The following is a 13,227-nucleotide window of genomic DNA, read 5'->3' on the forward strand; positions in this document are numbered from 1 at the left end:
ATAAAACACCGAGACCGAAGTGTGAGAATTCGGTCTGTGGAGCAAACTATCCCTTGGCAAAGGAGAAACGCCTGTGGTTTATGAGAAAAGAAGATACACAAGAAAATAAGATCCTGTTGTCAGCCAGCATGTCACTTTAACAGCTTTGAAAACAAGTTGTAATCCTTTTCATTTGTCTGTTTCTCACAGCATTCCGCCTGTCTTACTTTGCCATAGATTTGTCTTTGGGACATTTATATTCACTAGGGAAGACATTTTCAATCTTACAACATAGATGTACTAAAAAAATATTTAAAACACATCCATTTGCTTATACCCAATCTTTATGAAATTGTTATGTAAAAGTGTCTTATACTCCCAAACCGCTGCGAGTACTAGCTAGGTAGATTAAATCACCAACAACATGATTTCATCTTCAGGACATTTATGACCTCATTGCCCAAGATAAGCTCCATTCATTCATAACAACAAAATTAGACTATAACCAAGTGCCTAAAGATCTGGTACAAATATTGCAAAGAAAGAGTTCATCTTGGCTTAGGAAATAGTGACTTGAAAGATAATAATGCAGACTAAAGATGGGAGAAAATAGTCTTTAAGAATGATTACACCCTGGCAATTATTTCCATCGTTTAAACATTTGTTTTTCTCTTTTCAGCTTCATGGTGGATCCTGAACAACTAGATGTTCCTAGACATTTTCCTCCTGGTTCCAAGTGAAAAACAAGTATTCTCATCTAAAATGTGAATTAGAAAATTCTCTGCAGTTACTAATCTACGCTATACTTTTAATATATTTAAGACGTGCACTCTTCTAAAATGTCTTCTAGATCTTTCATGTGAATTTTAGCTAAATTTTTGAAGTCTGCTGTTTTGCTACATTGTAACCTAAAACCCTTTCGTGGCAAAATCCTAGTATGTGAAACAAGTGTACACATAAAGGAACAAATTTGTGAAAAAGAAGTGATAAAAAATAATTAAAGTGGGAACTTTTAGAGTATATAGGATAGCTTCTGTGGATTTGTCATAAGCTAGGGGTTAAATCAGTGTTTTGTCATTTTTAAGTAACTGGTTGTCTGTGAATGAAGCTTATATTCTTCAGTAATGCTCACTGTATTCCCAACTCATGATCTTTTGAGGATTCACTTCACTGAAAAACGCTAATACATGCTCCAAAATGGTGTCCTTATGTGCAGAGAGAGCAACGGCAGGGATGCATGTGCACAGAGAAAAGGCCACATGAGGACACAGTAAGAAGGTGCCGGCAGCAACCCAAGGAGAGGCCTCAGAAGAAATCAACCCTGCTAGCACCGTGGTCTTGGACTTCCAGTCTCTAGAACTGTGAGAAAATGCCTTTCTGTTGTTTAAGCTAAAAAGAAAAAAAACTGATACAGGAGTATAAACAATCTTGGCTATAATCTATACTCTCTGTATACTTGTCAGGTTATAAACTGGTTTTTTGCAAGTGAACAATTCTGTGATAGGGTACCATTTAGTAATGGAACTTGTATAGTTCTATAATGATATATAGTTATATCATTTATTAGCATCATAATTCCCTGTAAGTTCAACAAATCAAGAAAAGAGGACAGTCTTAGTTTGAGAAAATCAGGTTCAAATTTTTGGCACCTGATCCAGAGGACTAAATTTCTTATTAAAAAATAGACATTTGCACTTAAATAATGAGTTCAAAATATTTAAAAAAACAAAACTTTAACCTCAGTGAACAAAGAAGAACTATACATTAAGCACAAAACTTTAGAGAAGGTATTGGACAGAAAACATTTCCCAGTCTCAACACTAGAATGACAACAGCTCTAATTTCACTAGAACAGTTAACTGTGTACCTAATATGCTCTGCTGTACAAGCCCATATATTACATATTTTTAATAGAATCTATTCCGGTAAATGCTGCTAGTGAAAATCCAGTACATATGGGAGTTTGTTACCATGTTATTCTCTAATCCAAATTCCTTTGAAGCCATAAGTCTTCAAGGAAAAAACTTTTATTTTTTTTTTTTACTGTTGGAAAACTCAGAAGGTTGAACTAAAATTATATTTTTTAAATATAAAATTTGACCTAAAATATTTTCTCCAACTAATTTATGAAATACTAACTTCTGTCACTACCTTTGTATGCCCTCAGTCCTCATTCACTCTAAATTATTTTTTTCATAGCTTCTACTAGACAAGGGCAGTAAATTTTGACATATATACACATATACACACACAAATGTGTGTGTGTGCATGTGTACATATGTGTGTATGTCTTTGGTCATTTCTAAAGATGACAAACACTATGAAACAACACCTGGCTCAACTCTTTTAATTTATATACAAAGCAGAGAACATGAATGGAGTTGTACAATGATTATTCAAACAAACTATACACATGTACAAAAGCAAACAGATAAGAGCACAGTCTTTGCAGTCTCACTCTGATTATATACAGTGGCGTCTGACATACAAACTCTTCTTGAAAAGGTTGTTTATAAATGGTTTCCAAAAAATACAAATTATAGCCAGTAAAAACATAGTATTAGAATCAGAAAGTACCTAAGTCTTCTAAGTATGAGGCAGTTTCCGAAGTACAATGGTGGTAGGACTTCAAAAAGGTTTCTGCCCTCAGTAACAGTGTTGAGCAGAACGGCTGTTTAGATTCCAAACTAGAATAGGTTCTATCATAGTTTTTTTAACTAGAGTCAAAAAAATATGGTTATACTGACCCCAGCTTTTACACAAATTATAAATTTTTATGTGTGTGAGAATGTGTGTGGATATACAGTGTGTGTGTGTGTATATATGTGTGTGTGTGTGTGTGTATATATATATATATATATATATATATATATATATATATAAAGGGAAAATAGGACAGAAAAATAAGTGAAAAATCTGGGCCCTAGGTATTAATGTATCATTTTTAATTAACCCATAAATTTATGGGGGGTTTTGTTCCTATTAAAAAAAATCTCTTTCTGGGGAACAAAGTAATGAAAACTAGACCAAGATGGGAAGCCTCCCATGGACTAAAAGCTTAAATCTAGGTAACAAGCCCAAAGACCAGTGAGGAAAAAGGTACTGATTTTAGGAGTTCAGAATTCAGTATGAGATAAACTTTCTGCCAAATGATGGTCTCAAATGCCTTGCCAGTAGACCTGGGGATCTGAGAAAATAAAAGTAGGAAAAGTTTACACTTACCTTTATCTACATCAGCAATTTTTTTTTTTGACACTATGCTGGAAGAAACTTTTTTTCAATAGTAACATCCAGAGTGACAAAATGCAGGAATTTATTATATAAAATTTCTAGGAGCTAAAAGCTTAAACCCCCAAATTCTTCATCCATGTGTTCTTGTTATAAGAAATTACAGAATTGAAACTTAATGCACCTCAATTATTTGCAAATGCCTAAATTTTTCCTCTTTTGGAGATAAAAATATCAGTTTTATTTTGCAATCGCCCAACTTCTGTTCATGTAGTCTGATTAGACACAACAAGTAGCAGCTATTCTCCACCTTCAGTTTCCTGGTTTCCAAATTGTCAATCTCTGCTAGTAATTATGAATCTTAATGCTATCGAAAACCTAGAGACCAAAGAACTGCCTATTAAAAGATTGTTTCCTGTCATGGAGAACTATGCATTGAACATCCTGAATCATCCTAAGCCTCTGGAGAGATTGTAAAGAGCCTTTCAAAATGCTGGTATGAAATCAGTGGCAAACAGAACAAAAGCAACTTTAAAAGCAACAAGAAATTATGTACCATATATACATCATAGCAAATACTTTATATTTGGGAATCTTTACAGCTTACATTTCCATTCCATTATTACAAGAGATGAAAAACAAAAAAAATTGCAAGTAGCATGCAAATTATAAATACAGTCTTCCCACTTTACTAACCGAATTCCTACTTTCCAGTGTTACTTCCCAATTTATGCAGGAAACTGCCTGCAAAGTTGAAACTGATTAGAAAATTCTTTATAGTTTAAAATATCTTTCTCATTTTAGGGAGAAACCAAATACCCAACCATCAAAATTTAAAAATAAGCTGAACTGTCACAGTCCATTACAGTTATTGTTACTAGGTCCACTTCATTTGCAGGTGTCCAAAATATAAAACGAGTAATTCTTTATGTTCAAATTCATCTGTTCTCAAAATGCTACTTAAAACTTGGGTGGTTTTCCTGTAACATAGAAGAAAAAGTTAATTTATCAATTAGATTGAATGAATACAGTTTTTACTAGTTTATCAAACCAAATACTGTGACCCTATTAAGTGTTTACAGATCTTAAATGCATGTTGCTATAGAAAGTATTATAGTAACTGGAACTTGTCAAAAAGTTCTCCTGTGTTTAATAAAACATAATTCATTTTTAAATATACTAGATTGTATTTCAAACCTGTTCTGTTTCTGTGGTACCTGGTTTGTTCAAAATAATGTGTATGTCAAACTTTTATTTACAAAATAAAATGTCAGAGATGAAATAAGTCTGCAAATGAAAACTTGACAATATATAGCACTGATTTACTCATACATATCAAGATCTCTGAACAGGTCGGAAAATGTGAACATCATTAAGGACATGTGTGCAAGGTATTCTGAAAGAACCAAATTTCTGCTTAAATTTTGAAAAATTGACTAGGGTTCTACAAGGTGTAGGGACTTTAGGAAACACTGAGAAACACTGTAAGTTAAAATTCAAAAGATTCTAAGAGAAAAAAAAAAGGCTTTGGATTCCCAAGGGTTAGAAATCCTAAAAATGGAGAGCACAGGAAGTATGTTACACATCTCACATTTGAGCCATTCTCAGCATGCCCATATTCTGAGTTAATCTCCATGGAGTATTTACCTACATAAAGTAGTTTGTGAAAACTCTAAACTCAAATTCTACTCGAAATAGAAATAAAGCCAATTTACTAAGTGCACAATGAGAGCTAAGTACCATGCCAAGCTCTTCCATACATTTCATTTAATCCTAACAACTAGAAATTATCAACCTTATCTACAATCACAGAACAGACACTGAAGGTCAAGTGACTTAAGTTAGAATGATATTTTAGTACACAAGGTGAAGCTACAGCTTGAACGCAAGTCTGGTAGCGAAATGCATGTCCTTTCCAATCAACATCCTAAAAGATCTGTGTATTTATTGTATTCATTTTGGTGAAATGTGATGGTGACACAGAAATATAAAGCGCTAAGAACAAGCAAAGACATACTGAAGTGGTGGGATGACTGGTTTTACTGTATAGAAGGACTGAGAAGAGTAGGGAGCCCAGAAACACACCTCACATCTATTACCACAAGGTGGCAGAGGACCACCCTTTCGATAAACAGAGCTAGGATGACCGGATATTCATGTAGAAAAAAATAAAACTTGGCCCCTACTGCACATCATAGAGTAAAATCAACTGCAGATGGATTGATTACAAGATTTAATATGGGATGTTCCATATCTTTCAATGGAAAAAATATTTCTTAAAAAAATACAATTCCATTCTATTATTACTTACAGTTTGGTTATATTATATATTTGTGTACTTTTCTGAGTTATATTTCATAATAAGATTAAAAATCTAGTGAGAATCTAGTGAAAATACTAAAGAAAAATGTTTTAGAATATAAAATTAGAAAACTACTTACTGGTTTTTGAAGTACAATGGGATGATCAGGCAGAAAGTCTGGTTTTTTTCTGCAGATGGAAACACTTGAGAGCTTCAACAGGAAATCTCTGCTGTATTTAATTCTCTCTATAGATATTAAATATCAAATGCAATGTTACAAAATACATAACTCTTCCAGAACAGTTTTTGGTTCATTCTTTCTACATGTCCCTTAATGGTCCATTATTTTATAAAAATATGAGTAATTTCTATGCAAAAGAGAAGGCAAAAAATTTTGGAAAGTACCTATACTGCCTCCCATTTTCCTTTTACATGGAAAGGAAGCCAAGTAACCCAGGAAAAATGGAAGGGAGAGAACTATTTCAGAAAACTGGTAATGCATGACTTCTTTCATCTGGTTATTTGTATCTAGTGAAGGGAACTTACATTATAAAATATAACAGCAGTAACACCTGTTGGGCAATTCAGACCCTGCCAAAATGGAACCCTAATAAGCCTATCTAGTCTTCATATTAACTTAAAATGCAAGACAATCAAAGTAAATTCAAAAAAATTTATTATACATCTGTGCATGAAAGGTGTGCTAAGTAATGGTGAAAAAGATCTAAGATAGACTCCCCCCCCCCCCGCCTTTTTTTTTTTTTAAGAGAGAGAGCATGAATACAAGCAGGGGAGGGAGACAGAATTGCAAGCAGCCTCCACACTCCGTGTGACTCGATCCCATGACCCCGGGTTCATGACCTGAGCAGAAATCAACAGTTGGATGCTCAACCGACTGACCCACCCTATCTTTAAATGGGAATAAAAACAATGCTTCAAATATCTGCATATTTCTTTTCAGAAACTATCACCAAAAAAGACCACTTGCTGAGCCAGCAGAGCAATATACTTAAAATACTAACACAAAAGAAATGACAACCTAGAACTCCATGTTGTGAAAGAGAAAAAAATACACACACACACACACACACACACACACACACACACACACACACTGGTCTCTGTCCTTGGTTCCTGGCACAAAGCTCCTAAAACCCTTGTAATTTCTTAAGTGATAAGAATACTAGGAGCATCTTTTCAAATATTTGGTTTCTGATCCTCCTTCTGACACAGCTCTTAAATATCTTTGCATTTCCTGGGTGACAGAAATGTCCTTTGTTCTAAGGAGGTGACTTTTGGTGGACTCCTGGACAGGGGCTGGTCAACAGTTGTCAACCAAGCCATGATTAGAAACATGAAACTTTCAGCCCACCCCCCACCTCCTTCTAGAAGGGGAGGGACTGGAGATTGAACTAATGAGTGATCATGCCACATGATGATGCCTCCATAGAAATCCCAAAAATATGAGGTGTGGAGAGCTTCTGGGTTGGTAAACACATCCATCAAATCCATGTACCAGGAGGGTGGCACACCCCAACTCCACAGGGACAGAAGTTCCCACATTTGAGACCCTTCTAGACTTTTCCCTATGTATCATTTCATTTGGCTCTTTATCTGTATCCTTTATCATAGCTTTTATTATATAATAAACTGGTAAATGTTAGATTACCCTAAGTTCTGTGAGCAGTTCTAGCAAATGATCGAATCCAAGAAGGGAAACTTGGAAACCTCCAATTTGTAGCCAACTTGGATAGAAATTCTGGGTAATCCAGGGACCTACTGCTTGCAACTGTCATCTGAAGTGAAGGGTAGTGTTGTGAGCCTGAGCCCTTAATCTGTGGGGTCTCAACTAATTCCAGTTAGTGTGAAAACTGAATTGTAGGATGCCCAGCTGGTGTTGCAGAGAATTGATATCTGGAAAAATGATACATCTAATGTCAGAAGTGAAGTGTGAATATAGTACAGTACTGAGAGTAGAGGAGAAAGAAACAGAGGAGAGGTTTTTTACACCTTACACCTAACCAGTGGAAAATCTTGGAATACTCGTGAAGTTAAAAGACATTTTCAGAAGAGAAAAAAAAAATTAGTAGAATTTGTCACTAGTAGCGTTGATCTGTAAGAAATGCTACAAGAAGTTTTTCAGGTTGAAGGGAAATGATACTAGACAGAAACTTTAATATTCAGAAATGAAGAATAAAAGAAAAAGGGTAAGTAGCTTGACAAATACAATGGCCTCCTGTTTTTCCCACTGAGTTTTTTAAAAGTGTATGACTGTTAAAAGCAAAACTTATGACACTCGTTGAGAATAGGATGCATACAATTACAACAAAAAGGTCAGGGCAGTGGTGGAAAGGGAAGGAACCTACACATGGTTGCAAGGTCTTACCATCACCATTTCACATGAAGTAGTTTAATATTAACAAGTACACTGAGTTAGGTATTATAATCCCTAGACCAGCAACTTAGAAACACAAGAAAATATAGCTAACAATCCAAAAGATATAATCAAATACCAACAAAAATTCAAAAATATCCAAAAGGAGGCAGAAAAAGAAAAAAAATGGAACAAAATAAAAAATAATAGGCCTAAATCCAACCACATCACCTTAAATGTTAATGGTCTAAATCAGGAGTCAACAAACTTTTTTTTATAAAAGACCTGACAGTAAATATTTGAGAGTTTTGGAACATACAGTCTCTATCACAACTACTCAGTCTTATAATGCAAAAGCAGCCCAGAAAATAAAGCATGTGGCTGTGTTCCAATGAAATGTAATTTCCTAAACAAGGATTTGAACTGAGGGACACAGTTTGCTAACTCTTAGGTTAAACACTGCAATTAAAGGCCATAAATTGACCAAATGGATTAAAAAAAGAAAACCCTATTATTACATGCTGCCTGCAAGATATATACAGATAGGTTGAAAGTAAATGGATATAAAAAGATATACCATGCAAAAAATAGGAATAAGAAGGCTGGAGTGGCTATTTTAATATCAACTAAAGAGATAATTACTGATACGTTGTGTCTAATGACAAAGTTTCAAAATACATGGAAGGAAATAAAAGAAATAGACAATTCCACAAAAACATAAGATAATATAAAACTACCTATTCAGCAGTTTATAGAACTGGACAAAAAATTAGAAAACACTTAGATCTGCACAATATCAACATCTTAATTTAACAGTTATAGAAACTACATCAACAACTGAAAAATACAAATTATTTTCTTTTTTTTTGTTGTTGTTAAATTTTTTTTTTAAACGTTTATTTATTTTTGAGACAGAGAGAGACAGAGCATGAACGGGGGAGGGGCAGAGAGAGAGGGAGACACAGAATCGGAAGCAGGCTCCAGGCTCTGAGCCATCAACCCAGAGCCCGACGCGGGGCTCGAACTCACGGACCGCGAGATCATGACCTGAGCCGAAGTCGGACGCTTAACCGACTGAGCCACCCAGGCGCCCCTACAAATTATTTTCAAATAGACCATGTTCTGGGCTATAAAACAAGTCTCAATAAAGTTAAGGGGCTCGAAAAAAGAGGACTCAAAATCACAAATAATGAGACATTACAAAAATAATACCAGACATACAAAAAATTACATACAAAGAGACTTCTATTAACAATTATACATCAAACAAATTTGACAACCTGTAAGAAATGGGTAAGTTCCTAGAAATATATAATCTCTCAGAACTGAATCATGAAGAAGAGAAAATCTGAACAAATTATTAGCAAGGAGACTGTTACCAACAATTAAAAACCTCCCATCAAATAAAAATCTAGGACCAGATGACATCACTGATGAATTCTAGCAAACATTCAAGGAATTAATGCCAATCCTTCTGAAACTTTTCCAAGAAACAGAAGAGGAGGGAATTCTTCTAAACTCATGAGACTAGCATTACCCTGATACAAAACGAGAAAAGGATGCCACAAAAAAATTCAAGCCTTGATAAACAGATGCAAAAATCCTCAACAAAATATTAGTGAACAAAGTTCAACAATACATTAAAAAGATCATAGTGGTGGGTACAGAGGAAACATACTTCAACATAATAAAATCCATGTATCATGAACCCACAGGTAAAATCATATCCAATGGTTAAACCTGAAAGCTTTTTCTCTAAGATCAGGAACCAGACAAGGATGCCCACTCTTGTCATTTTTATTCAACATAGTACTAGAAGTCCTAGCCACAGCAATCAGACAAGAAAAAGAAATAGAAGGCATCCAAACTGGTAAGAAAGAAGTTAAAACTGTCACTATTTGCAGATTACATGGTACTATATATGGACAACACTAAAGACTCCATGAAAAAGCTATCAGACTAAGTGAATTCGGTCAGGTGCAGGATACAAAATTAAAAATCAGGAATCTATTACATTTCTACACACGAATTACAAATTATCAGAAAGAGAAATTAAGAAAATATCCCATTTACAACTGCATCAGAAAAATAAAATACCTAGGAATAAATTTAGTCAAGGAGGTGAAAAACCTACACTCTAAAAACTGTAAAACACTCGGGGCACCTGGGTGACTCAGTCGGTTGAGCATCCGACTTCAGCTCCGGTCATGATCTCTCAGTTCATGGGTTTGAGCCCTACATCAGGCTCTGTGCTAACAGCTTGGAGCCTGGAGCCTATTTCAGATCTGTGTCTCCTTCTCTCTCTGCCCCTCCCCCATCCGCTCATGCTCTGTCTCTCTCTCAAAAAAAAAATTTTTTTTAATTAAATAAAATAAAAAAATAAAAACTGTAAGACACTCATAAAAGAAACTGAAGATGACACAAGTAAGTGGAAAGATATCCCATGCTCATGGGCTGGAAGATCTGATATTGCTAAAGTTTTCATATTACCCAATGCAACTTACAGATTTAATGCAATCCCTATCAAAATACTAATGGCATTGGGGCACCTGGGTGGCTGGGTTGGTTAAGCATCCGACTTCAGCTCAGATCATGATTTTGCAGTCTGTGAGTTCAAGCCCCACATCAGGCTCTGTGCTGACAGCTCAGAACCTGGAGCCTGTTTCAGATTCTGTCTCCCTCTCTCTCTGCCTGCCTCTCTCTCTCTCTCTCAAAAATAAGCATAAAAAAATACTAATGGCATTTTTCACAGAAATGGAACAACAACAACAACAAAAATCCTAAAACGTGTATGGAACCAAAAAAGACCATGAGCAGCCACATCTATCTTGAGGAAGAACAAAGCTGGAGTTATCACACTCCAATTTCAAACTATACTACAAAGCTATAGTGATCAAAACATTATGGTACTGGCACAAAAGAAATATCAATGAAACAGAAGTGGGAACCCAGAAATAAACCCTCACTTATATGGTCAATTAATCTATGATAATCTATACAAAAGAATGAAACTGGACCACTTTTTTATACAACACACAAAAATAAAATGGATTAAAGAGCTAAAAGTAAGACTTAAAACCATAAAACTCCTAAAATAAAATATTAAGGCAGTAATCCCTTGGACCTCAGTCTTAGCAATATTTTTTTGGATCTGTCTCTTAGGAGAGAAAAAAGCAAAAATAATTGGGACTATATCAAATTAAAAAGCTTTTGAAAGGCAAAAGAAACAGTCAACAAAATGAAAAGTCAACCTACTGAATGGGAGAAGATATGTGCAAATGATACATTTGATAATGGTTAACATCTAAAATATATAAAGAACTCAACAACTCAACACCAAAAAATCCAATTAAAAAATGGGCAGAGAAGCTGAATAGACATTTTTCCCAAAAAAATAAGCATACAGATGACAGACCCATGAAAATATGCTCAACATTTAAATATCAGAGAAATGCAAATCAAAACCACAATTAGCTATCACTTCATACCAGTCAAAATTGCTAGTATCAAAAAGACAAGAAATAACAAACACTGACAAAGATGTGGAGAAAAGGGAACTCATGCACTGTTGGTGGAAATGTAAATGGGTATAGCCACTATGAAACACAGTATTGAAGTTTCCTCAAAAACTTAAAAATGGAAATAAAAAATCCAGCAATTCCACTTCTGAGTATTTACCCAAAGAAAACAAATACACTAATTCAAAAAAATATATATATACCCCTATGTTCACTGCAGCGTTATTTACAATAACCAAAATATGGAAGCATCCTGTCTACTGATAACGGTATAAAGAGATACATATACATACACAATGGAACGTTAATCATAAAAAAGAATGAAATCTTGTCATTTGTGACAACATGAATGATCTTAGAGGGTATTAAGCAAAGTGAAATAAGTCTGATAGAGAAAGACAATACTGCACAACCTCACTTATATGTGGAATTAGAAAAAAAAAATCTGAGGTCACAGAGCAGATTGGTGGTTGCCAGAAACAGGGGTGAAGAGTGGATAAAGTAGGGAAAGGGGGTCAAAAGGTATAAATTTCCAGTTATAAAATAAATAAGTCATGGGGATGTAATGTGCAGCATGGTGACTATAGTTAACGATACTGTATTGCACATTTGAAAGTTGCAGAGAATACAACGTAAAGTTCTCAACATGAGGAAATAAAAATTTGCAACTATGTATGGTGACAAATGTTAACTAGACTTATTGAGATGGTCATTTTCCAATATACAAATTTTGAATTTGTATTCCAATTGTACTCCAATAAAAAATGCAAAAAAATATAAATTTAAGAGACTTGAAATCATACAGATTCTGATAAAGTTAAGAAATCTATAATAAGAAATCCAGGAAAACTTCAAATATCTTAGAATTAAACAACATACTTTAATTCACAAGTCAAAGATGAAATAAGGAAATTAAAAAATATTTTAAGGTGAATGGCAATATAACATGTCAAAATTTGTGCTAAACAAATTCAGCTAAAGCAGTGGTCCAAGAGAAATTTATAAATTCTTATAAGAAAACATCTACAACAAATGACCTAACAATCTACTTTAAAATGCTAGAAAATAATAACAAAGTACAAGAAATTTCTTTCGTTTTTTTTTTTAATTTTTTTTTAACTTTTATTCAGTTTTGAGAGAGAGAGAGAGAGACAGAGCATGAGTGGGGGAGGAACAGAGAGAAAGGGAGACACAGAATCTGAAGCAGGCTCCAGGCTCTAAGCTGTCAGCTCAGAGCCCGACGCGGGACTCGAACTGAAGAACGGTGAGATCATGACCTGAGCCAAAGTTGGACGCTTACCCAAGACTGAGCCACCCAGAAGCCCCAGAAATTTCTTCCTTATACTTAAGAATTTCTTAAGGAGACATCACCAAAACAGAAAACAATATATGTAATTAAAATGCCAAAAGCTGGTTCTTTGAAAAAAGAGAAACAAATTTGACAAATATCAAGATAGATTAATTGATGCAGAAAAGAACACAAAAAAACAAATGCCAAGGATCAAAAAGGGGTGGTTACCACAGATTGTACAGATGTTAAACAGGAAATAAGAGAATACAATGAATAACTTTAAGCCAACATTTGCCAACTTGAATAAAATGGGGGTATACTACCAGCTTCTGTTGGACATATTTTTCATTTCTCTTTGGTAGAGAACCAGTAGTGAAACTGCCAGGTTTGTAGTAATTTGGAAATCAGGACCTCTCAGAATTGCAAAAACTAAAAATCAGATGAACTGTCAACACCAAGTGTTGGCAAGGACGAAAAGCAACTAGAATTTGCAGCTATTGCTGGCGATAGTCACCTGAAACAAATTTGTCATGAA

General features: G+C 34.7%; 2 protein-coding genes across 3 annotated transcripts in view; one reads left to right on the forward strand and one right to left on the reverse strand.

Moving 5' to 3' along the window:
• Window positions 1–1,276, forward strand: part of NECAB1 (N-terminal EF-hand calcium binding protein 1) — a 191,826-nt gene extending 190,550 nt beyond the window's left edge. The window contains exons 13-14 of one of the 2 annotated variants that reach the window (XM_042973528.1): window positions 659–726; window positions 1,196–1,276. In XM_042973528.1, the coding sequence (XP_042829462.1) occupies window positions 659–684 (26 nt within the window). In that variant the 3' untranslated portion in view covers window positions 685–726; window positions 1,196–1,276. Of the gene's footprint in view, window positions 1–658 lie in introns of both variants that reach the window. The other variant, XM_007084329.3, reaches the window with a different exon arrangement.
• A 2,493-nt stretch (window positions 1,277–3,769) lies between these two features.
• The window catches only part of CF2H8orf88 (chromosome F2 C8orf88 homolog), a 36,880-nt gene continuing 27,422 nt past the window's right edge, over window positions 3,770–13,227 (reverse strand). The window contains exons 5-6 of the mRNA XM_042973445.1: window positions 5,649–5,755; window positions 3,770–4,187 (exon numbers count right to left, since the gene is read on the reverse strand). Of these exons, the coding sequence (XP_042829379.1) occupies window positions 4,164–4,187; window positions 5,649–5,755 (131 nt within the window). The 3' untranslated portion in view covers window positions 3,770–4,163. The remainder of the gene's footprint in view (window positions 4,188–5,648; window positions 5,756–13,227) is intronic.

The sequence above is a fragment of the Panthera tigris genome, chromosome F2 (genome assembly GCF_018350195.1).
Source record: "Panthera tigris isolate Pti1 chromosome F2, P.tigris_Pti1_mat1.1, whole genome shotgun sequence".
NCBI lineage: Eukaryota > Metazoa > Chordata > Mammalia > Carnivora > Felidae > Panthera > Panthera tigris.